Below are 24,581 nucleotides of genomic sequence, written 5' to 3'. Positions count from 1 at the left end.
GGTGGAAGTGACAATCTTTTGTAACCTCGTCACGGAAGTGACACCCCATCACCTTGGCGGTATTCTGTTTCTTAGATGCATGTCACTAGTTCCAACCCACATTTGAGGAGGGGAGATTACATAAGGTTGTGAATACCAGGAGGCAGGGGTCATTGGGAGCCATATCAGAAGCTGCTACCACAATTGCTGATAGAAAAACAAAGAAAATAAGAACTGAAGCAACAAAGGATATTGAGACAGTATAATCCTTTGGGGCTACATCAAACTAAAAAGCTTATGCCCAACAGAGGAAATCATCAACAAAATGAAAAGGCAGCCTACCAGATAGGAGAAAATATTTGCAAAGCATGTAGCTGATAAGAGACTAGTATCCAAAACAACAGAAAGAACTCACACAACTAAATAGCAAAAAAAAAAAAGCAAAAAATCTGATTAAACATCAGGCAGAGGATCTGAATAGACATTTTTCCAAAGAAGGCATGCAAATGGCCAACAGGTACTTGAAAAGATGCTCAACATCACTAATCAGGGAAATGCAAATAAATCAAAACCACAATGAGGTATCACCTCTCAGCTGTTAGAATGGCTGTTATCAAAAAGATAGGAAATAACAAGTAACAAGTGTTGGCAAGGATGTGGAGAAAAGGGAACCCATGTGCGCTGTTGGTGGGAATGTATATTGGTGCAAGCACTGTGGAAAACAGTATAGAGGGCCCTTGAAAAATTAAAAATAGAAATATCAGGACTTCCCTGGTGGTCCAGGGGTTAAGACTCTGCTTCCACTGCAGGGGGCGCAGGTTCAATCCCTGGTCTGGGAAGTTCTGCATGCCACACGGTGCAGCCCCCCAGAAAAAAAACTACTGTACTATCCTGCAGTTCCACTTCTGGGTATATCTCTGAAGAAAATGAAAACACAAAAAAGTCTATTCAGATCCTCTGCCTGTTGTTTAATCAGGTTTTTTGCTTTTTTTTTTTTGCTATTGTGTGAGTTCTTTCTGTTGTTTTGGATACTAACCCCTTATCAGGTATATGATTTGCAAATATTTTCTCCTATATGGTAGGTTGCCTTTTCATTTTGTTGATGATATCCTTTTCTTGGCATAAGCGTTACAGTTTGATGTAATCCCACTTGTTTATTTTTGCTTTTTTTGCTTTTGCTTTTGGTGTCAATTAAAAAATTATCACCAAGACTTATATCATAGAACTTTCTGCCTGTATTTTCTTTGAGGCGTTTTATGGTTTCAGGTCTTATGTTCCTTAATTCATTTTGGAATTAAGATAGTAGTTGTGTAAGATAGTAGTCCAATTTCATTCTTTTGCATGTGGCTGTCCAGTTTTCCCAACATCATTTATTGAAGAGACTGTCCTTTGCTGGTTGTATATTCTTGGCTTGTTTGGCATTTGTTAATTAAACATTTATGCATGGGTTTATTTCTGGGCTCTATGTTCTGTTCCATTGATCTTTGAGCTTTTAATGCTATCATACGGTTTTGATTACTATAGCTTTGTAAGATAGTTTGAAGAGAAAGAGCATGATGCCTCTAGCTTTGTTCTTTCTGAAGATTGCTTTGGCTATTTGGGAGCTTTGTGTTTCTATGTAACTTTTAGGATTGTTCATTCTGTGAAAAGTGCCATTGGAATTTTGATAGAGATTGCATTGAATCTGTATTATTGCTTTAGTTAGTATGGACATTTTAACTATTACTTCTTTGAATCCATTTCATCAATGACTTAATAGTGTTTGTGTACAGGTCTTTAACCTCTTCGGTTAAATTTACTCCTAAGTATTCCTTTTGATGCAGTTATAAATGGGATTGTTTGCTTAACTTCTCTCTGAAAATTTATTAGGGTATAGAAATGCAACAGATTGCTGTATATTGATTTTGTATCTTGCAGCTTTATACTAGATTCATTTATTCTAAGGTTTTTGGTGGAGTCTTTAGGGCTTTCTGTATATAATATCTTGTTATCTGCAAACAGTGAACAGTTTTACTTCTTTCTTCTTTATTTGGATGCCTTTTATTTCTTCTCACCTAATTGCTGTGGCTAGGAAGCACTTCCAATACTATGCTGACTACAAGCAGTGAGAGTGGGCATCCTTGTCTTGTTCCAGATCTTAGAACAAAAGCTTTGAGCTTTTCACTGTTGAGTATTATGTTAGCCGTGGGCCTGTCATATGTGGTTTTTATAATGTTGAGTTGTGTTCCCTCTATACCCATTTTGTTGAGAGTTTTCATCATGAGTGGTTGTTGAATTTTGTCAAACGCTTTTTCTCCTGTTGAAATGCTCATATGATTTTTTTAAAATTTACATTATTTAATATTTACTGAGCCAAATTTCCTCAATGTTCAAGTACCTGGTGATTTTTAACAACTTGGTTGTTGAATTAACTCTTTCAAGAAATGAACCTAAGCTAAGCAATTCATGAATAAGCTATGTTTCAAACTTGGTACCTTGGTTCTGATATGTATATTTTCTGTGTCTACAGATACTGGTTTGATTATTTCCTGTTTCTTGTTGATGGAGGAGAATCAACTTTCCAAAATTATGCATGATTCTTTTAGAACTTCTTGCTCTCTTATGAGTTTAAAGTAAATCCATTTTCTTTATCTTCTGATTAGTAATCTGTTGGCTGAAAAATATAAAATATTGTTATGGTCTACAAATGTTCTGATACAACTGAATCACCCTATGAGTGACAAAATAAATAAAGTTCAGAAAAATTTACACTATGTTATTCACTGGAATGGAGAAATCATGTTGCAAAAGTGTGTGAGTGAATGAGTGTGTGTGTGCATGCATGTTTTACAGAAGTGCCAAACATTACAGAAGTAATTTCCCCACCTTAACTATTCAAGATAATTGCTCATATCTTAGGATTCCCATGATGAGAAATGAATCAATCTATTTCCTAGATTAAGATCATTACATGTGTTTTTTCACAGACACACACACACACACACTGTATTTTATTTTTACAAGAGATAAATAAACTGACACCAAGCATTGTAAATGGATGACCACAACAAAAGCAACAGTGACTGCATTTACCAAACACGAAACACACTCATACTATGTCATAATATTGACATTCAGTCCAGTAATCCTGCACTGTAACAGCTCCTTTACTTTGCAGTGAAAATTGATGTATATATTTTTTGCCTCTGAGTCCTTGTGGGATTTTTTTTTCATTCAAACAAAGTCACAAAAATTATAATCATCCTCACCAGTTCACTCAGTCCCATGTAATTAATTTTTTTTATCTTGATCTTTTGTTAGCACTTTTATGAATTCATCAGTTTTCCATTAGAGTTCTGAAAATGATTATTCATTCAGTTCAACAGTATAGTCAGTTACCAGAAACCTGTACTTGTCAGAGTTTTTTCCATGAATTCCTTGAAGATGAAACCCTTTTATAGGAACATTTTTTGCAAAAGCATCAGAGTACACCCAGAACTGTCTGTAAATGACAGAAGACTTAAAAATGACCACGGTTAAAGATTTTGATGAAAGTTCATAATAATGCAATTGACAAGGAAATTTAGAGATATACATTTTAAAGTAATAACTAGAATTATGACTTATAACATTATACCAGAACATATAAGATTTTTAGAAATTTCATGTAATGTCTGAACATTTATATTAACATATTTCCATACAAATAACCCAAAGAAAGTTTTGTATTAGTTGTGTTTTTTGTTTGTTTTTTTATACTGCAGTTTCTTATTAGTCATCAATTTTATACACATCAGTGTATACATGTCAGTCCCAATCGCCCAATTCAGCACACCACCATCCCCACCCCACTGGGGTTTTCCCCCTTGGTGTCCATACGTTCTCTAAATCTGTGTCTCAACTTCTGCCCTGCAAACTGGTTCGTCTGTACCATTTTTCTGGGTTCCACATATATGCGTTAGTATACTTGTTTTTGATATTTGTTTTTCTCTTTCTGACTTAACTTTACACTGTATGACAGTCTCTAGATCCATCCACGTCTCAACAAATGACTCAATTTCGTTCCTTTTTATGGCTGAGTAATATTCCATTGTATATATGTACCACAACTTCTTTATCCATTTGTCTGTCGATGGGCATTTAGGTTGATCCCGTGACCTGACTGTTGTAAATAGTGCTGCAGTAAACATTGGGGTGCATGTGTCTTTTTGAATTATGGTTTTCTCTGGGTATATGCCCAGTAGTCAGATTGCTGGATCATATAGTAATTCTATTTTTAGTTTTTTAAGGAACCTCCATACTGTTCTCCATAGTGGCTATATCAGTTTACATTGCCACCAACAGTGCAAGAGGGTTCCCTTCTCTCCACACCTTCTCCAGCATTTGTTGTTTGTAGATTTTCTGATGATGCCCATTCTAACTGGTGTAAGGTGATAACTCATTGTAGTTTTCATTTGCATTTCTCTAATGATTAGTGAAGTTGAGCAGCTTTTCATGTGCTTCTTGGCCATCTCTATCTTTTCTTTGGAGAAATGTCTATTTAGGTCTTCTGTCCATTTTTGGATTGGGTTGTTTGTTTCTTTAATATTGAGCTGCATGAGCTGTTTATATATTTTGGAGATTAATCCTTTGTTGATTCGTTTGCAAATATTTTCTCCCATTCTGAGGATTGTTTTTTCGTCTTGTTTATGGTTTCCTTTGCTGTGCAAAAGCTTTCAAGTTTCATTAGGTCCCATTTGTTTGTTTTTATTTTTATTTCTATTACTCTAGGAGGTGGATCAAAAAAGATCTTGCTGTGATCTATGTCAGAGAGTGTTCTTCCTATGTTTTCCTCTAAGAGTTTTATAGTGTCTGGTCTTACACTTAGGTCTCTAAACCATTTTGAGTTTCTTTTTGTGTATGGTGTCAGGGAGTGTTCTAATTTCATTTTTTTACATGTAGCTGTCCAGTTTTCCCAGCACCACTTATTGAAGAGACTGTCTTTTCTCCATTGTATATCTTTGCCTCCTTTGTCATAGATTAGTTGACCATAGGTGCATGGGTTTATCTCTGGGCTTTCTATCTTGTTCCATTGATCTGTGTTTCTGTTTTTGTGCCAGTACCATATTGTCTTCATTACTGTAGCTTTGTAGTGTAGTCTGAAGACAGGGAGTCTGATTCCTCCAGCTCTGTTTTTTTCCCTCAAGATTGCTTTGACTATTTGGGGTCTTTTGTGTCTCCATACTTGAAGATTTTTTTGTTCTGGTTCCGTAAAAAATGCCATTGGTAATTTGATAGGGATTGCATTGAATCTGTAGATTGCTTTGGGTAGTATAGTCATTTTCACAATATTGATTCTTCCGATCCAGGAACATGGTATATTTCTTCATCTGCTGGTATCATCTTTAATTTCTTTCATCAGTGTCTTACAGTTTTCTGCATACAGGTCTTTTGTCTCCTTAGGTCAGTTTATTTCTAGGTATTTTATTCTTTTTGTTGCAGTGGTAAATGGGAGTGTTTCCTTAATTTCTCTTTCAGATTTTTCATCATTAGTGTATAGGAATGCAAGAGATTTTTGTGCATTAATTTTGTATCCTGCAACTTTACCAATTTCATTGTTTAGCTCTAGTAGTTTTCTGGTGGCATTTTTAGGATTCTCTATGTATAGTATCATGTCATCTGCAAACAGTCACAGTTTTACTTCTTTTCCAATTTGTATTCCTTTTGTTTCTTTTTCTTCTCTGATTGCCATGGCTAGGACTTCCAAAACTATGTTGAATAATAATTGTGAGAGTGGACATCCTTGTCTCATTCCTGATCTTAGAGGAAATGCTTCCATTTTTTCACCACTGAGAATGATGTTTGCTGTGGGTTTGTTGTACATGGCCTTTATTATGTTGAGGTAGGTTCTCTCTGTGCCCACTTTCTGGAGAGTTTTTATCATAAATGGGTGTTGAATTTTGTCAAAAGCTTTTTCTGCATTGATTGAGATGATCATATGGTTTTTCTTCTTCAATTTGTTAATATGGTGTGTCACATTGATTTGCATATATTGAAGAATTCTTGCATCCCTGGGATAAATCCCACTTGATCGTGGTGTATGATCCTTTTAATGTGCTGTTGGATTCTGTTTGCTAGTATTTTGTTGAGGATTTTTGCATCTATATTCATCAGTGATATTGGTCTGTAATTTTCTTTTGTTGTAGTATCTTTGTCTGGTTTTGGTATCAGGGTGATGGTGGCCTCATAGAATGAGTTTGGGAATGTTCCTTCCTCTGCAGTTTTTTGGAAGAGTTTGAGAAGGATGGGTGTTAGCTCTTCTGTAAATGTTTGATATAATTCACCTGTGAAGCTATGTGGTGCTGGACTTTTGTTTGTTGGAAGATTTTTATTTTTTAATTGATTTTGTTTTTGTCTGTGTTGGGTCTTCTTTGCTCCGCACGGCTCTCTGTAGTTGTGGCGAGCGGGGGCTACTCTTGGTTATGGTGCGCAGGCTTCTCATTGCGGTGGCTTCTCTCGTTGCGGAGCACGGACTCTAGGCACGTGGGCTTCAGTTGTTGTGGCATGCGGGCTCAGTAGTTGTGGCTTGCAGGCTCTAGAGTGCAGACTCAGTAGTTGTGGTGCACGGGCTTAGTTGCTCCATGGCATGTGGGATCTTCCCGGACCGGGGCTTGAACCCGTGTCCCCTGCATTGGCAGGCGGATTCTTAACCACTGCGCCACCAGGGAAGCCCTGTTGGAAGATTTTTAATCACAGTTTCAATTTCATTACTTGTGATTGGTCTGTTCATATTTCGTGTTTCTTCCTGGTTCAGTCTTGGAAGGTTATACCTTTCTAAGAATTTGTCCATTTCTTCTAGGTTGTCCATTTTATGGCATACAGTTGCTTGTAGTAGTCTCTTAGGATGCTTTGTATTTCTGCGGTGCCTGTTGTAACTTCTTCTTTTTCATTTCTAATTTTATTGATTTGAGTCCTCTCCCTCTTTTTCTTGATGAGTCTGACTAATTGTTTATCAGTTTTGTCTTCTCAGAGAACCAGCTTTTAGTTTTATTGGTCTTTGCTATTGTTTTCTTTGTTTCTATTTCATTTATTTCTGCTCTGATCTTTATGATGTCTTTCCTTCTGCTAACTTCGGGTTTTTTTTGTTCTTCTTTCTCTCGTTCCTTTAGGTGTAAGGTTAGATTGTTTCCTTGAGATATTTCTTGTTTCTTTAGGTAGGCTTGTATAGCTATAAACTTCCCTGTTAGAATTGCTTTTGCTGCATCCAGTAGGTTTTGGATTGTCGTGTTTTCATTGTCATTTGTCTCTAGATATTTTTTGATTTCCTCTTTGATTTCTTCAGTGATCTCTTGGTTATTTCGTAACGTATTGTTTAGCCTCCATGTGTTTGTGTTTTTTACGTTTTTTTCCCTGTAATTCATTCTAATCTCATAGCGCTGTGGTCGGAAAAGACGCCTGATATGATTTCAGTTTTCTTAAATTTACTGAGGCTTGATTTGTGACCCAAGATGTGATCTATCCTGGAGAATGTTTCGTGCGCACTTGAGAAGAAAGTGTAATCTGCTGTTTTTGGTTGGAATGTCCTATAAATATCAGTTAGGTCTATCTGGTCTATTGTGTCATTAAAGCTTCTGTTTATTTATTTATTTTTATTTTGGATGATCTGTCCATTGGTGTAAATGAGGTGTTAAAAGACCCCCACTATTATTGTGTTACTGTCGATTTCCTCTCTTGCAGCTGTTAGCAGTTGCCTTATGTATTGAGGTGCTCCTATGTTGGGTGCATATATGTTTATAATTGTCATATCTTCTTCTTGGATTGATCCCTTGATCATTATGTAGTGTCCTTCCTTGTCTCTTGTAACATTCTTTATTTTAAAGTCTATTTTATCTGATATGCGTATTACTACTCCAGCTTTCTTTAGATTTCCATTTGCATGGAATATCTTTTTCCATCCCCTCACTTTCAGTCGGTATGTGTCCCTAGGTCTGAAGTGGATCTCTTGTAGACAGCGTATATATGGGTCTTGTTTTTGTATCCATTCAGTGAGCCTGTGTCTTTTGGTTGGAGCATTTAATCCATTCAGGTTTAAGGTAATTATCGATATGTGTCTTCCTATGACCATTTTCTTAATTGTTATGGGTTTGTTTTTGTAGGTCCTTTTCTTCTCTTGTGTTTCCCACTTAGAGAAGTTCCTTTAGCATTTGTTGTAGAGCTGGTTTGGTGCTGCTGAATCCCCTTAGCTTTTGCTTGTCTGTAAAGCTTTTGATTTCTCTATCGAATCTGAATGAGATTCTTGCTGGGTAGAAGTAATCTTGGTTGTAGGTTCTTCCCTTTCATCACTTTAAATATATCATGCCACTGCCTTCTGGCTTGTAGAGTTTCTGCTGAGAAATCAGCTGTTAACCTTATGGGAGTTCCCTTGTATGTTATTTGTTGTTTTTGCCTTGCTGCTTTCAATAATTTTTCTTTGCCTTTAATTTTTGCCAGTTTGATTACTGTGTGTCTCAGCGTGTTTCTCCTTGGGTTTATCCTGTATGGGACTCGCTGCACTTCCTGGACTTGGGTGGCTATGTCCTTTCCCATGTTAGGGAAGTTTTTGACTATAATCTGTTCAAATATTTTCTCAGGTTCTTTCTCTCTCTCTTCTCCTTCTGGGACCCCTATGATGCGAATGTTGCGTTTAATGTTGTCCCAGAGGTCTCTTAGGCTGTCTTCATTTCTTTTCCTTGTTTTTTCTTTAGTCTATTCCGCAGCAGTGAATTCCACCATTCTGTCTTGCAGGTCACTTATCCGTTCTTCTGCCTCAGTTATTCTGCTATTGATTCCTTTTAGTGTAGTTTTCATTTCAGTTTTGTATTGTTCATCTTTGTTTGTTCTTTAATTCTTCTAGGTCTTTGTTAAACATTTCTTGCATCTTCTAAAATCTTTGCCTCCATTATTTTTCTGAGGTCCTGGATTATCTTCACTATTATTATTCTGAGTTCTTTTTCTTGAAGGTTGCCTATCTGCACTTCATTTAGTTGTTTTTCTGGGGTTTTATCTTGTTCCTTCATCTGGTATATAGCCTTTTGCCTTTTCATTTTGTCTGTCTTTCTGTGAATGTGGTTTTTGTTCCACAGGCTGCAGGATTGTACTTCTTCTTTCTTCTGCTGTCTGCCCTCTGGTGGATGAGGCTATCTAAGAGGCTTGATGGGAGGACTGGTGGTGGGTAGAGCTGACTGTTGCTCTTGTGGGCAGAGCTCAGTAAAACTTTAATCCACTTGACTGTTGATGGGTAGGGCTGGGTTCCCTCCCTGTTGGTTGTATGGCCTGACAACCCAGCACTGGAGCCTACCTGGGCTCTTTGGTGGGGCTGATGACAGACTCTGGGAGGGCTCCCGCCAAGGAGTACTTCCCAGAACTTCTGCTGCCAGTGTCCTTGTTCCCACGATGAGCCACAGCCACCCCCCACCTCTGCAGGAGACCCTCCAACACTAGCAGGTAGGTCTGGTTCAGTCTCCTTGGGGGTCACTGCTGCTTCCCCTGGGTCCCGATGCTCACACTACTTTGTGTGTGCCCTCCAAGAGTGGAGTCTCTGTTTCCCCAGTCCTGTTGAAGTCCTGCAATCAATTCCTGCTAGGCGTCAAAGTCTGATTCTCTAGGAATTCCTCCTCCTGTTGCCGGACCCCCAGGTTGGGAAGCCTGACGTGGGGCTCAGAACCTTCACTCCAGTGAGTGGACTTCTGTGGCATAAGTGTTCGCCAGTCTGTGAGTCACCCACACACCAGTTATGGGATTTGATTTTACTGTGATTGCGCCCCTCCTACCGTCTCACTGTGGCTTCTCCTTTGTCTTTGAATGTGGGGTATCTTTTTTGGTGAGTTCCAGTGTCTTCCTGTCGCTGATTGTCCAGCAGGTAGTTGTGATTCTGATGTTCTCGCAAGAGGGAGTGAGAGCACGTCCTTCTACTCCGCCATCTTGGTTGCTCCCCTTGCTCATGTGATTTTTATTCCTCATTTTGTTAATGTGGCATCACATTGGTTTTTGGATAAGTTTGATTTGTTGAACCATCTTTGTATCCCTGGAATAAATCCCACTTGATTTGCTAGTATTTTGCTGAGGATTTTTGTATCTGTGTTCATCAGGGATATCGGCCTCTAGCTTTGTTTTTTTCCATTTGGTGTCTTTGTCTGTTTTGGTATCAGGGTAATGCTGGCCTTGTAAAATAAGTTTGGAAGTGTTCCCTATTCTTATGTTTTTTGGAAGACTTTGAGGAGGATTGGTAGTCTTTGAATTTTTGGTAGGATTCACCAGTGAAGCCGTCTGGTCCTGGATTTTTGTTTGTTGTGAAGTTTGTGATTACTAATTCAGTCTCCATACCAGTACAGGTGTACCTCATTTTATTGTGCTTTGCTTTATTGCACTTTGCAGATGTTGCTTTTTTTTTTTTTAACAAATTGAAGGTTTATGACTACCCTGTGTCTATTGGCACCATTGTTCCAACTGCATTATTTTCAAATTAAGGAATGTACATTGATTTTTTTTTTTTTTTTTTTTTTTGCGGTATGCGGGCCTCTCACTGCTGTGGCCTCTTCCGTTGCAGAGCACAGGCTCCGGACGTGCAGGCTCAGCAGCCATGGCTCACGGGCCCACCCGCTCCGCGGCATGTGGGATCTTCCCGGACCGGGGCACGAACCCGTGTCCCCTGCGTTGGCAGGTGGACTCTCAACCACTGCGCCACCAGGGAAGCCCTACATTGTTTTTTTTAGAAATAATGTTATTGCACACTTAATAGACAACAGTGTAGTGTAAACGTAACTTTTATTTATTTATCTTAAAAATATTTATTTATTTGGCTGCGCTGGGTCTTAGTTGTGGCACGTGGGATCTTTGTTTCCACGTGTGGGATCTTTTAGTTGCAGCTTGTGGGACCTTTTTTAGCTGCAGTATGCGGGCTCTTAGTTGCAGCATGTAGGATCTAGTTCCCTGACCAGGGATCGAACATGGGCCCCCTGCGTTGGGAGCTCGGGGTCTTAACCATTGGACTACCAGGGAAGTCCCAACATAACTTTCACATGTATTGGGAAACCAAAAAATTTGTGTGACTCATTTTATTCCAGTATTCACTTTATTGCGGTGGCCTGGAACTGAGCTTGCAATATCTCCGAGATATGTCTGTGATTGGTTTGTTCAGATTTTCTGTTTTTTCGTAATTTGGTCTTAGACAGTTTTGTGTTTCTAGGAATTTATCTATTTCTTCTAGGTTGCCCAATTTGTTGGCATATAATTGTTCATAATAGTTTCTTATTATCCTTTGTATTTCTGTGTTACCAGTTGGAACATCTTTTCATTTTTGGTTTCTGTGTGTTTTTTGTTTTTGCAGTTGGTTAGTTCCCCAACCAGGGATTGAACCTGGGCCACGTTGTTAAGACTTGTTTTGTGGTCTGACATACGATCTGTCCTGGAGAATGTTCCATGAACACTTGAAGAATGTGTATTTTGTTGCTTTTGGATGGAATGTTCTGTATATATTTGTTCCATCTTGTCTAATATGTCATTTAGGGCCTGTGTTTCCCTACTGTTGTTTTGGTCTGGATGATCTATCTATTGATGTAAATGGGGTTTTAAAGGCTCCTGTAATTACATTGCTGTCTGTTTCTTCTTTTAGGTCTCTTAATATTTGCCTTATATATTTAGGTGCTCCTGGAGTTAAAATTCATGAAGAGTGTTAAGTTAACCTTTTCTGTCCTAAGTTTCCTGATAAACTTTAAGAAGAAAATAAATAAAATTTACTTTATTTGTTTGGGTTAGTACCCAAAATAGATATATTCTTGGCTTAAACATTATTTGAATTGTGATATCACTCATAAAGACCTATATTGTCTTTTATCTTTTTGTTGTTGTTGTTGAGGTGTAGTTGTTTTACAGTGTTGTGTTAGTTTCTACTGTACAGCGAAGTGGAGATCCCTGTGCTATACAGCAGGTTCTTATTAGTTATATATTTTATACATATTAGTGTATATATGTCACTCCCAATCTCCCAATTCATCCCCCACCCCCACTTTGCCCCCTTGGCATCCATACGTTTGTTCGCTACGTCTGTCTCTATTTATGCCTTGCAAACCAGTTCATCTGTACCGTTTTTCTGGATTCCACATATATGCGTTAATATACGATATTTGTTTTTCTCTTTCTGACTTCACTCTGTATGGCAGTCTCTAGGTCCATCCACGTCTCTACAAATGACCCAATTTCGTTCCTTTTTATGGCTAATATTCCATTGTATGTATGTATCACATCTTCTTTATCCCACATCTTCTTTATCCATTCGTCTGTCGATGGGTATTTAGGTTGCTTCCATGACCTGGGTAAATAGTAAATAGTGCTGCAGTGAACATTGGGGTGCATGTGTCTTTTTGAATTACTGTTTTCTCTGGGTATATGCCCAGTGGTGGGATTGCTGGGTCATACGGTAAATCTATTTTTAGTTTTTTAAGGAACGTCTGTACTGTTCTCCATAGTGGCTGTATCAATTTACATTCCCACCAGCAGTGCAAAAGGGTTCCCTTTTCTCCACACCCTCTCCAGCATTTGTTGTCTTTTATCATTTTTGAACGAAGTATTGAGATAAAACCTTCCCCATAAAATTTTAGTGCATCTTGAAGTAATTGGCAGAAGAGAAACATGTTTTCAGAATTATAAAATATCAGTGCCCAAACTTTTAGAATCCCTAACGAACATTCCCATTTCAGTTGCTTCTTGTTCCTGTTTTATTTTGAATCACCAAAGAAGCATATGGATTTAATACTTTTAATGCTGTGATTCTGCCAAGAACAGTATTTAAAGAGATCAATTTTAATATTAGAGACCTTTAAAGATTGTTTTAAAAATAAGAATTACTACAAAAATAAGCTTCATACAGTATCTTTAGTTGGAAAAGAATGCAGTTTAGTCTAATCTCCCCAATCACATTGTAAGCTTTATGGTGGTAGATAACCTCTGCTGCTTTTACTGTCTTTTAACTCATTTAATTTTCACAACATTCTCATTTTAAAGATGAGAAAACTTGGGCAGGAAGTTAAGAAAGCCAAGTTCAGGTGTCTAATAAGTGTTCAAGCTGAGATTTGAACCTAGGCAGTTGGCATGTGCTGGGTGTCTAACAAGAACTTGGTGTAGGACCTGTATTTTTTAATAGGGAATTTGATTGCTGTGGTGCCAGATAACCTAAAGTAGGTGTGTGTTTTAAAATGAAATGTAACTCCTGAGTTGGCAGCGTGATCAGAGATTGGATTTTACATGGGGAAGTTTTTGGGGAGTTGGAAGAGCCATGAGGTCCTGTTCCTACCACTTGAGAACTTTTTGTTTCTTTGGTGTTCAAGAAAAAGTTTATTCTCACACCATAGACAAAAATAAACTCAAAATAGCTTTAAGACTTAAACATAAGACGTGACACCACAAAACTCCTAGAAGAGAACATAGGCAAAACATTCGCTGAAGTGGCAGTGTTTTCCTAGGGCAGTCTCCCAAGGCAATAGAAATAAAAGCAAAAATAAACAAATGGGACTTAATCACACAGAAGCTTTTGCGTAGCTAAGGACGTCATAAACAAGATGAAAAGACAGCCTACAGAATGAGAGAAAATACTTACAAACTATGCGACTTAGAAGGGCTTAATTTCCAAAATAATTAAACAGCTGATGCAACTCAATAACAAAAAACTAAACAACCCAATCAAAAAATGGGCAGAAGACCCAAATAGACAGTTCTCCAAAGAAGACATATAGACGGCCAATAGGCACATGTAAAGATGCTCAACATCACTAATTATTAGAAAAATGCAAATCAAAACCATAATGAGGTACCACCTAACACCAGTCAGAATGGCCATCATTAAAAAGTATACAAATAACAAATGCTGGAGAGGATGTAGAGAAAAGGGAATCCTTCTGCACTGTTGGTAGGAATGTAAGTTGGTGCAGCTACTATGGAAAACAGTATGGAGGTTTCTTGAACTAAAAATAGAGTTAACATATGATCCAGCAATCCCACTTCTGGGCATATATCTGGGCAAAACTCCAATTCAAAAAGATATATGCACCCCTATGTTCATAGCAGCACTATTCACAGTAGCCGAGACATGGAAACAACTTACATGTCCATCGACACATGAATGGATAAGGATGTGGTATTATATATACACATGGAATATTACTCAGCTATAAAAAAGTGAAATAATGCCATTTGCAGCAACGTGGATGTACCTCAAGATTATCATACTTAAGTGAAGTAAGTCAGAGGAAGACAAATACCATATGGTATCACTTATATGTGGAATCTAAAATATGATACAAATGATGAACCTATTAACAAAACAGAAACAGACTCACGGACATAGAAAACAAATTTATGGTTACCAAAGGGGAAAGAGGGTGGGGAAGGTTGGGATTAGCAGACACACACTAGTATACATAAAATAGGTAACCAACAAGGACCTACTGTATATTCAATATCCTGTAATAAACTAATGGAAAAGAATATGAAAAAGAAAAAAATTTATTCTACTATTGTGGAACTTGAAGTTTAACTAGGGAGCTTCGTAAATATAGTACAAGGTAGAAAATGATTAATGTCATTGGACAGAGAGACTAGAGGCAGTGTTAGAATAAGGTAACCTCAGAGAGCATCTCATCCTGGCTTCTCAAAGTGTGTCCAAGAGCCAGTAGCTTCAGCTTCACCTGGGTAGAATCTCAAGCCCTTCTGAATCAGTGTGCATTTTAACCAGATTACCCAGTGATTTGGATTCCATTAAAACTTGAGAAGCACACATCTAACTCCATCATTTTACAGGTGAGGGAACAGGCCCTGAAGGATGAGATAACTTGGCTGGTTTAGTGGGATTACAGAACTTGAGCCCAGTGCCCAGGTTCTTGGTAGGGCTATGTCTGCACTGTGCCATCCTAGTTAGGAAGTACTTTGGGATTTCAGAGAAGGTTGTCTCTTAAATAGGGCTTCTTTCAAAGCTTAGAAAGGTAAAGGCATATGCAGATTCTTTCATTATTTTTTTTTCCCTGTGCCTAGAACCTTGTTGATTGTCACTTGCTTTAGCTATATGCTCAGAATACATTCCTTAGAGGAATCATGTTGATCATAACTTACCTTTCTTGATTATGTACATTCTCTCCCCAGAAGATCTGTATCGTTTCTGGATACTATATAATACTCCTGTGTTAAGAACATGTTTTTTATTCAAATCCAGGACTCCATGGTTAAAATTATATTTTAAGCCCTTAGTCATTTCTGGTTATCCATTATTATTTTTAGGAATAAATTGAGACTTAGAGAAAAAGTTTGTTTAATTACTATTTGAAGAATAAAAAGCCTCTGAAACAATTGAAAGGAATAATCTTTCTTTTAAGAATGTTGCTTGCCTCTTCCTTACAAAAATAGAAACGGGGAAAATGTAAACAGCATGCATTGCTAGAAGTGTACTGTTCCCTACTTTTGTCTTCACCTCTGTTTTACACTGAGCATGATTTGTAAACTTGCAAATATTTCTAATCTCAGTTACAAAAGTGATTTTCTGAAATATTTTTATGAGGCATCAGTGGCACATTTTTTGAAAAGCATTCAACACAAATCATTTCACACCTGACACACAGATTTGATTTTTGCTTTTTAAAAAGAAACTGAGGTAAAGTACACATAAAATTTTCTGTCTTTAAATTTTTAATTAAAAATAATTTTGGGTCGCATCATGTGGCTTGCAGGAAGTTCAGTTCCCCGACCAGGGATTGAACCTGGGCCATGGCAGTGAAAGTGCCGAATCCCAACCACTAGACCATCAGGGAACTCCCAAATTTGCCATCTATAATTTTTAAGTGTACAGTTCAGTAGTGTTAAGAATATTCACATTGTTATGCAGCAGATCTCCAGAACTTTTTCATCTTGTAAATCTGAAACTCTACACCCATTGAACAGCAACTCCCCACTTTTCTCTCCCCCGAGTCTCTGGCAACTATCCTTTCTACTTTCAGTTTCTGTGAGTTTGACTACTTTAGATACCTCATTAAGTGGGATCATACAGTATTTGTCTTTTTGCAAGTGGCTCATTATATATTTCATTATTAGTTTAAAGTTCTCAAAGTTCACGCTGTAGCATGTGTCAGTTTCCTCCCTCTTCAGGCTGAGTAATTTTACATTGTGTGTATGTACCACATTTTGTTCATTCATCTATTGATGGGTGCTTAGGTTGCTTCCACCTTTTGATTATTCTGAATAATGCTGCTGTGAACATAGGTGTATAGTGCTTTTTCACTTTAAGCAGCTTTGCTAAATTATCTGTGAGTTTGTTAGTGAGGAAAACATCACACTAGTTAGAAGACTTCAGCTGACCATTGCTTTCTCCTTGTCTGCTAACTGTATAACCTTATGTAAGATATGTGACCACTGTGAGTCTATGGACCTCCTTATGTAAGAGATGAAACACATTCACAAAATTGTAATAGTTCTGAAATGTAACACAGATGTAAGGAGACCAATGACTATTTATTTAATCCATTTGCTTTCAGTACTTTGAGTTTGTTGTTTTGGTGAGTTGTATCTGAAAAGATCTCCACCATAACATTAAATATTGGTATCATTAATTCCTCAACTGTATAATGTACAAACTTTTTATCTTGAAAACATAAATAGCAACTTTAATGTTGAAAAGGAAGAATGAGTTAAAAACCAAGAAAATATACATTTTGAGTAACAATTTGATGATGGCCCTTGGCTTATCTCTGAAGAATGTTCCCTGAAGGAGTTGGTGCCTAGTGTTAACCTCGATTGTTTATTAGTGGAGTTGAGAGAAGTTGCCAGTCCTTTCAGATACTACCCATTAGGTTTCCCCAGTTTTAGATACAGCCATAATGGTTTGATGTGTGGCAACAAACAGCATTATATCTTCTTAAAAGTTTTTTTTTTTTTTTTTTTTTAAGTAAGAGGAACTCAGGAATGTTTGTCTTCTAGGCTCATCAACAGAGCAGACGAGCAGATCGTTTAGTAGCTGCAGGGAAATACGAAGAGGCTATTTCTTGTCACAAAAAGGCTGCAGGTGAGTATTCTTTTTAAGAAATACTGAGTCTAAAACTGCAGGGCAGTTTCTTTTTTCCAGTATCTCTCAACACGTTATTTAGAATGAAAGTCACAAGAGTAATGATGTGTTGTTGCCCTGCATGTACCAGGTTGATACTACTGACCCACTGGAACACAGCTTGGATTATTTTTCAAGTGAGTGTGTTAGATTTTCCAGCTCCTCCTAACCCAGTCTTTCTAAATCAAGAAGATTGCATATGCCGTATTCATAAATGATTCCTGGACACAGCTTCCTGAGCCTGAAGATCCCCAAAGACAGAAGTGATTCCAAGAAGTGTCTGTCAGTTCATCTTAGTTGTTATAGAGAAGGAGTCTGGATTTCAAATATTTAGCTTTTCTGGGTTTTGAAAGGAATAACTAATTTAATTCCAGCCATTAATTTTCACTGAGTTTCTGTTTTCTAAGATGCTGATAATACAAAATCCATTGAAACTCTTTCCTGTGGCCTTTCTTTAGCTTCCCTTCTGAATGTTTCGTCTATACATTCATGCCTATAGTACCATGCTGCTGATGACCTTCTTTTAGGTATGAAGTTTAGAATTACTGGATTCTTACCAAACACCTAATTTTATCCCAGTCATACAAGCTAGCATATGTTGAACTCAGAAATAGATCTTCAGGGTCTGTTTGTACAGACTGGTTTCTGTTAGCTGAGTAGCCTAAAAGCTTCGGGGCGGGGGTGCTTCATCCTACAGTGGAGTGGCTGCCTGTCTTAGAGCGAGCCCCGTACTCTTTCCGCTGGAGGAAGGCGCTTTCCTCCCCTCTAGGCCAGTACCATGATCCAAGTCCTGCTTTTTCCTGGCAGAGGCTGCCCCTCCTGATAAGTCCTTCTGTGTCAGTGATTTTTGCCTACAAGTCAGTAATTTTCAGAGAAAATTTCATGTCTTATTTTTGAAGAGTTAGTTTTGCTACTGAAGTGTACCCCTTCAGCTGTAGGGCTGAATGCATTGTATATATCCCATAAATCTCTGTGGATTTTATGGTGAATTTTATGGGAGCTTTAGACAGCATTAAACTTGGCAGCTAGTGCTCTTTAAATCTTTCATAAGCCACATTTTGTTATGAATCAAATTGTTAAATTTGTAGTCACTATAAAAAAAAAGTGTACTATACTATTTTTAAAAAAAACATGAATGCTGCAGTGAAATGCTACATTTAGTTAAATAATCCAGAGTGGTCATGGTTACACATAAATAACAGACTGATCAGCATTAGGTTGTGTGTTGATTGGTAGGATACTCTGCCCCCGCCCCTCGCCGAGAAGGAAGGATTTATTACTTGCAGCAAGTAAGGAGAACATTTGCTTTCCCAAAGCAGTGTCTCTGGATTGGTAGGATATTCTGAATACATAAAAGAGAGAGAAGTTTCTTTCATTCCTAGCCTGCATCCCTGTCTTTATTTGAAGACTTAAAATTAATGTTGGGCTTTTAAATTCTTCTCTCCCTTTCTCTGTATCTAAAGAAAAGATAAAGGCAGTCTGTTGGATCCCATTAGCTCTAATTATGGAGATACAACTTTAAGTGTGATTAGTTAATCCCACCCAGCGGATTTGATTTGGAGTTTAGACTTGGTTAAAAATAGCCTTGTGTTGTGTTTCAGAGTAGAGTTGTGAATGTAGTGCTAGTTAGAAAATTAATGTGGTTAGAATGAGCTCAGTGTTTTCTAAATTGACTTACATCTAGGGCTCGAACAGAGGTGTTTTGGGAGGTATGGATGTAAATGTATCCTGAGAGGAAGGAACTTAGTATTTGGAAATCATTTTAGAGACAAAACAGGGAAAAGTCATCATCTGAGAAAGACTGGTGGGATGAAAGCCTGAAATGAGAGAATTTAAGGGCAAAATAAGGGGCCTCTGTTCAAGATCAGAGGAGATTCTGAGACAGTTTACCCGAGACTACACAGCTAAGGACTCATATCCTCTACACTTTGTAGTGTTCTGATAGTGTTTTGTAAATATGTAGAAATAAAGAGGTTACTTGATAAACTGAGACACCCAACCCAGAAGGAGAAAGCTGTCTACATCTGGCAGGAGGTGGGGAGGAGGTGTACGCATTTTTACCGCTCTATATTGAAAAAAAGTTAAGCCATAAACTACCAAGAATTCAGCATTATTGCTTTAAACCCTATTGCTTTAAACCCTTGATTAGCAGCTGTAACTGGTTTTCTGTAACTCTCCCTTATCAGTCTTTTTTTTTTTAAATAAATTTATTTTATTTTTGGCTGCGTTGGGTCTTTGTTGCTGCACACGGGCTTTCTCTAATTGCAGCGAATGGGGGCTACTCTTTGTTGCAGTGCGTGGGCTTCTCATCGCGGTGGCTTCTCTTGTTGCGGAGCATGGGCTCTAGGCACGTGGGCTTCAGTAGTTGTGGCGCTCGGGCTCAGTAGCTGTGGCGCACGGGCTTAGCTGCTCTGTGGCATGTGGGATCCTCCTGGACCAAGACTTGAACCCGTGTCCCCTGCATTGGCAGGCGGATTCTTAACCACTGCACCACCAGGGAAGTCCTCCCTTACCAGTCTTAATGCAATCCAGTTTCTAAGTGGATTTCGTTTCTTTCACAGACAGGAAAAAGAGCAAAAGCTTAAATGGAAAGTTAATCATAGGCATTAACAATGCTTAGAACTCAAAATGAACTTTTCAGAAGATGAGCAGACCTCAGAGTACATTGTTTATATGTATTTGATAGTAAATGTTATTATTTTAAGAAGTGATAGATTCTTCAGATTTTCTTAATTCCTTTTCTTCATCATTTACTTAGTATTTACTTCAGATATTAGCCTTGTATCATAATTGAAGAAAACAGTTTAACCACATTGCTAAATATTTCTGAGATAAGTATTCCCTGCCTACATTTCTGTCTTGGGCATTTGTTCCTGTTGTGGCTCTGGGGTAAACTCATTACCATGCAGTCAGATTAAAAATTTTTTTTTCTTTTAAAATAACTTTTCTTTTAAGACCCAGATTTTAAGATTGGGAAATAATTTAAATGACAGTGTGACTCTTTTTGAATTCTCTGAGCTTTGGGAACTCAGTGTCCTTGGGTATCTTCTTCTGTCATGTTATAGTTTCAAGGTTCTACAAAGGGAGGCACTGCATTTGGGTTAAGCTTGGTTTTGTGAAACTGTTCTGTGTGTTAAGAAACTGGATTTAAAGCAAACTGTATTTCAGACAGGGAGGCAAATGTACACAGAATAATGGGAGGGATGTCTGGGGAAATCCACACAATCACAGTAAGAGATAGAATGTCTCAACAGACTTACACATGAACAAAAGGAAAAGAAGTCGTCTGTATGCAGTTATACAGACTTAATAAGACAAAAAGTTGAGGGGAAAATGTAGGTATGGCTGGAGCATAGGCCATATAACCAACTCTATTTTCTGATGTGGAGGGAGCATCCAATTAGTCTGTCTTGAAGACTGTGATAGAACCTGGCAGACAACAGTTCTAAGTGATGAACTCAGGAAATCATTAAAATATTTGGATTAAGATTAGACAGAAAGCAGTGCCTGTAGTATTGGAGAAAAAGCAAGAAGGAAGTTAATGTATGAGAGATGCCAAAAAGTTTATAGTGAGCAAGAGATAAAAAAATGGGGATTAATTGGACATGACCTATTATTAATAATACTTGTTATTTATACCCTATCTTGTTCCAGCAAGATATAAAAGGGCTTACAGAGGAATACAACAAAATATAAAATCCATAGAAAGATAAAATGGGGGAGGACTGGTAGTTCACAAAATGCATCATGGGTTCTTGAAGGGGAACATGGCCTTCAGCGTTCTAGCAGTCAGCTTAGAGAGGAAAGTTATGGATTTTTACAGTGACATTTTCATAAATGTCCTAATACTGCCTGCAGCTACTTATTATAAATATGTCAATGAGTTCTTTGGGCTTTTAACTACACCAGATTCACAGTAGGCTGATAGTATAGCTCAGAAACAATTCAATAAAAGTAGTTCTATAGGAGATCAAAATGATAGTTTAGGTATTCATGTGGGTAAAAAGTCATTGATAGTCAATATCTTGATATTTTTGTGAGCATAATTTGAGTAATAGGATTTTGATAGGTTCTTGTTTAATTTTAATCCTACCTAATTCTATTTTTCTGATTATGCCATCTTTATTCCTTAACTGTGAAATCTACATTGATTTAAAAGAACCAGCCCCTCCAAGGTGTATGGAATATGTACATTTGATTACCACTGATATTTTTTATGGAGAAGTTAAGAATCCTTTTTTTAAAAAATCCTTTTCGGGAATAGGATAACTATGTAGCAGAATTGCTTCTAAGACCAGTTCTCTTTGTCATATGAGGAGTATTAAAACTCTTTGTTTGACGTTTTAATAACAAAATGACGACACATAATGTGTCTCTCTCTTTTTTTTAACCAGCGTATCTTTCTGAAGCTATGAAGCTGACACAGTCTGAGCAGGTAAGACACTTCAATATTTTCAACAAGGGTTAGAAGGATTTTCTTGTGGAGACTTGAATTGTGTATAAAATAAAGCACTGTGCTCCTCCCAAAACACTGCAGTCAGAAATACATAAAATAGGGAAGAGATGAGTACTTCAGAAAGGAAATTAAAACTAAATGAACTGTTGGGATTAACATATACATATTATACATATATAAAATAGATAATCAACAAAAACCTACTGTATAGCACAGGGAACTCAGTACTCTGTAATAATCTAAATGGGAAAAGAATCTGAAAAAGGATAGATTCATGTATAACTGAATCACTTTGCTATCCACCTGAGACTAACTCAACTTTGTCAATCAACTATACTCAAGTATAAAATAAAAAATAAAACTAAGTGAACTGCTGTTGATGGCATGCAGAAACTGCTGTCCTTTTTTCTAGGGGTTTCTCACAGACCTTAGATTGCCAGGCGTGTCCTTTAGAGACCTGTTAGTACCTTTCCTGATCATTAGCTCATTTGACCATGAGCTCACAGTAAGTAAGCAGGCCTGGCCCAGGGGAAACCAGTTGGCCTTGCCTTTGCTTGTCAAAAATAATTTAAATCCAGACCTGTCTTTTCCTGAATTCCTAAGCAGTTCTGGTACTTTTAAATTTGTTTCACCAATGGCTTTAAATTGTCTTCTGTGTCTGGGGAGGGCCTGCCTAGGTTTTTAAAATACCTTTACACAAAGCTACATCTTTATCCAAAGGTGATTTCCTGATTATAAAAGTGGCAGGTCCACAGGAGTTACTTGGTAAATGTTTGTTTAATTGAATTAAGGAGATCTGAGGGGATATCAGTGGCAGGGAAAACATACCAGTTCCTCAGACTGAACGAAGAGAGCTTAAAAGTTGTGTTCCATTCTGTGCACTTCCCTTTGACTGTCCAGAACTGCTTGTGTTAGCCATGTAATGTAGACCTGCGTCGAGACTTTAGCTAGTTGTAGAATTAAAGTCTAAATAGGAAAGTTTTCTGATTTTAAGCTGAGTACAAATAGCATTGCAGATGGGAAAGGCACATTCAAAAATGGTCTGATTCATCATGTCGATTGGAACTGGAATAGGACTTCTTCTGACTTCTTGAATGGTATTTTGTTTATGAATGAAAATGTTAACTTACCTAGAAATATTTAGTTACTTTGAAAAGTGTTTGAGGTTCTATTGAATTGCAAACAGTATAAATAAAAAATTTTAAGTGCTATTGGGTTATTCAGAAAAGAAGATACTGAAATAGTATTTACCAGACATTACTGAAGCGACTTAAAATGTTAAAATTGTACCTTTCCTTCTGTGTAATAGGCTCATTTATCACTGGAACTGCAAAGGGATAGTCACATGAAACAGCTTCTCCTCATCCAGGAGAGATGGAAGAGGGCAAAGCGGGAGGAAAGATTGAAAGCCCAGCAGAGCACAGACAAGGATGCCGCTGCCCAGCTACAGGCATCTCACAGACCCTCTGCTGAGGACGCAGACAGCCAGAGCCCCCTACTCTCTCAGAATTATAGCCCTTCCACAGAGAAACACTTGCCTGAAATTCAGGGGGTCTTTGACAGGGATCCAGACACACTACTATTTTTACTTCAGCAGAAGAGCGAGCCAACAGAGCTGTGCATTGGAAGCAAAGCCCCAAAAGATGATAAAACAATTATAGAGGAGCAGGCAACCAAAATTGCAGATTTGAAGAGGCATGTGGAATTCCTTGTGGCTGAGAATGAAAGATTAAGGAGAGAAAATAAACAGCTAAAGGCTGAAAAGGCCAGACTTCTAAAAGGCCCGATAGAAAAGGAGCTTGATGTAGATGCTGATTTTGTAGAAAAGTCAGAGTTATGGAGCTTGCCACCACATGCAGAAACTGCTACAGCCTCTTCAACCTGGCAGAGGTTTGCATCAAATACTGGGAAAGCCAAGGATATTCCAATACCCAATCTTCCTCCCTTGGATTTTCCATCTCCAGAACTTCCCCTCATGGAACTCTCTGAAGATATTCTGAAAGGACTTATGAATAATTAAAATGGAAGGCCATAGAAGAGGTGAAAAAGAGGAAATAATACGGTAATACAGTTAATCCAGCAAAAAAAAAAAAAAAAAGGGAAAACCACATGCAAGGGTGTCCCGGAGATGCTGAATCCAGCGTCCTGCGGAGAAGAGGCATTGACAAGACTCGGAAACAGTCACTGTGAAGTATATCGCGCATCGGATTTACTGACTCGAGCTAATGATTCCAGACTTGGCAGATACTAAACTCTTGGAGGTTCACTTTCTCCTGATACAAACCAAATGGCTACCTGGAATAATTTTTTTCAAGCAACAATTATTTTTCTTCAGGGTTAAAATGTATAAAAGTATGTTATGTGTAATTAATCTATAATGCCATAAATGATAATGCAAAACCTAAATAATAATGGTTGCCTGAGGGGCTACCTTGTATTTGAAACATGCTTTCTATTCATGCATTGACTGTATGCATCTTGTTATGCACATTTCCTTTGTTTAATAAGGTGTGTAAGACACACCTTTCTAGAAGAAACTGTGTGCCACACTTTGCACTACTCGTAACGTTAATGATAACCTCAAGACTATCAGGAGAAATACTTAAATTTCCATTTTATGAAGAAAGGAACCAAATTATTAGTTATGCTTTTTAAAAAATTACCAGTTTACATAATTAATCAGGGTGCATTTTAAGTTCTAACTTTTTTTGTTTATTGTATAATGCATCATTTGAAAATACCAAGGAAATATCCTTTTGTTTTTAATGATGCATGAGTGGAAGTAATGCTGGTTGGCAGTATTGATTGTAAGAAATCAATAAAGTAATTGTATTTTATACCTTCGTTGAATGTGGTTGGTAGATAAAGAGCAAGTTTTGTACGGCTTCTGTGTTGGAAGTTTTGAATATGAATTTGAAGACATTCTGTCAGATTACTTTGGTATGTTAAAGGTTTTTTTCAGCGTTTTGTAGTCAGTTACCCCTGCAACCAAGGTGGAAGAGAACAAGGGAGCTCGTGAGGTTTAAATGTGTTCCCAGCCTCCTTGGGCTGGCACACACGGAAAGGCTCGGG

At 37.7% G+C, this 24,581-nt stretch overlaps 1 protein-coding gene across 3 annotated transcripts in view; it reads left to right on the top strand.

Moving 5' to 3' along the window:
* The window catches only part of NRBF2 (nuclear receptor binding factor 2), a 32,244-nt gene extending 7,898 nt beyond the window's left edge, over positions 1–24,346 (top strand). The window contains exons 2-4 of one of the 3 annotated variants that reach the window (XM_067710832.1): positions 16,930–17,014; positions 21,448–21,488; positions 22,819–24,346. In XM_067710832.1, coding sequence (XP_067566933.1) covers positions 16,930–17,014; positions 21,448–21,488; positions 22,819–23,529 — 837 coding nt within the window. In that variant the 3' untranslated portion in view covers positions 23,530–24,346. Of the gene's footprint in view, positions 1–16,929; positions 17,015–17,120; positions 17,191–21,447; positions 21,489–22,818 lie in introns of those variants that run through there. The other 2 variants (XM_067710831.1, XM_067710829.1) reach the window with 2 other exon arrangements.
* The last annotated feature ends 235 nt before the right edge of the window (positions 24,347–24,581 follow it).

Source organism: Pseudorca crassidens, chromosome 16, assembly GCF_039906515.1.
Source record: "Pseudorca crassidens isolate mPseCra1 chromosome 16, mPseCra1.hap1, whole genome shotgun sequence".
Lineage (NCBI taxonomy): Eukaryota > Metazoa > Chordata > Mammalia > Artiodactyla > Delphinidae > Pseudorca > Pseudorca crassidens.
The sequence above is the reverse complement of the archived record's forward strand: the minus strand, read 5'-3'. Positions and strand labels throughout refer to the sequence as shown.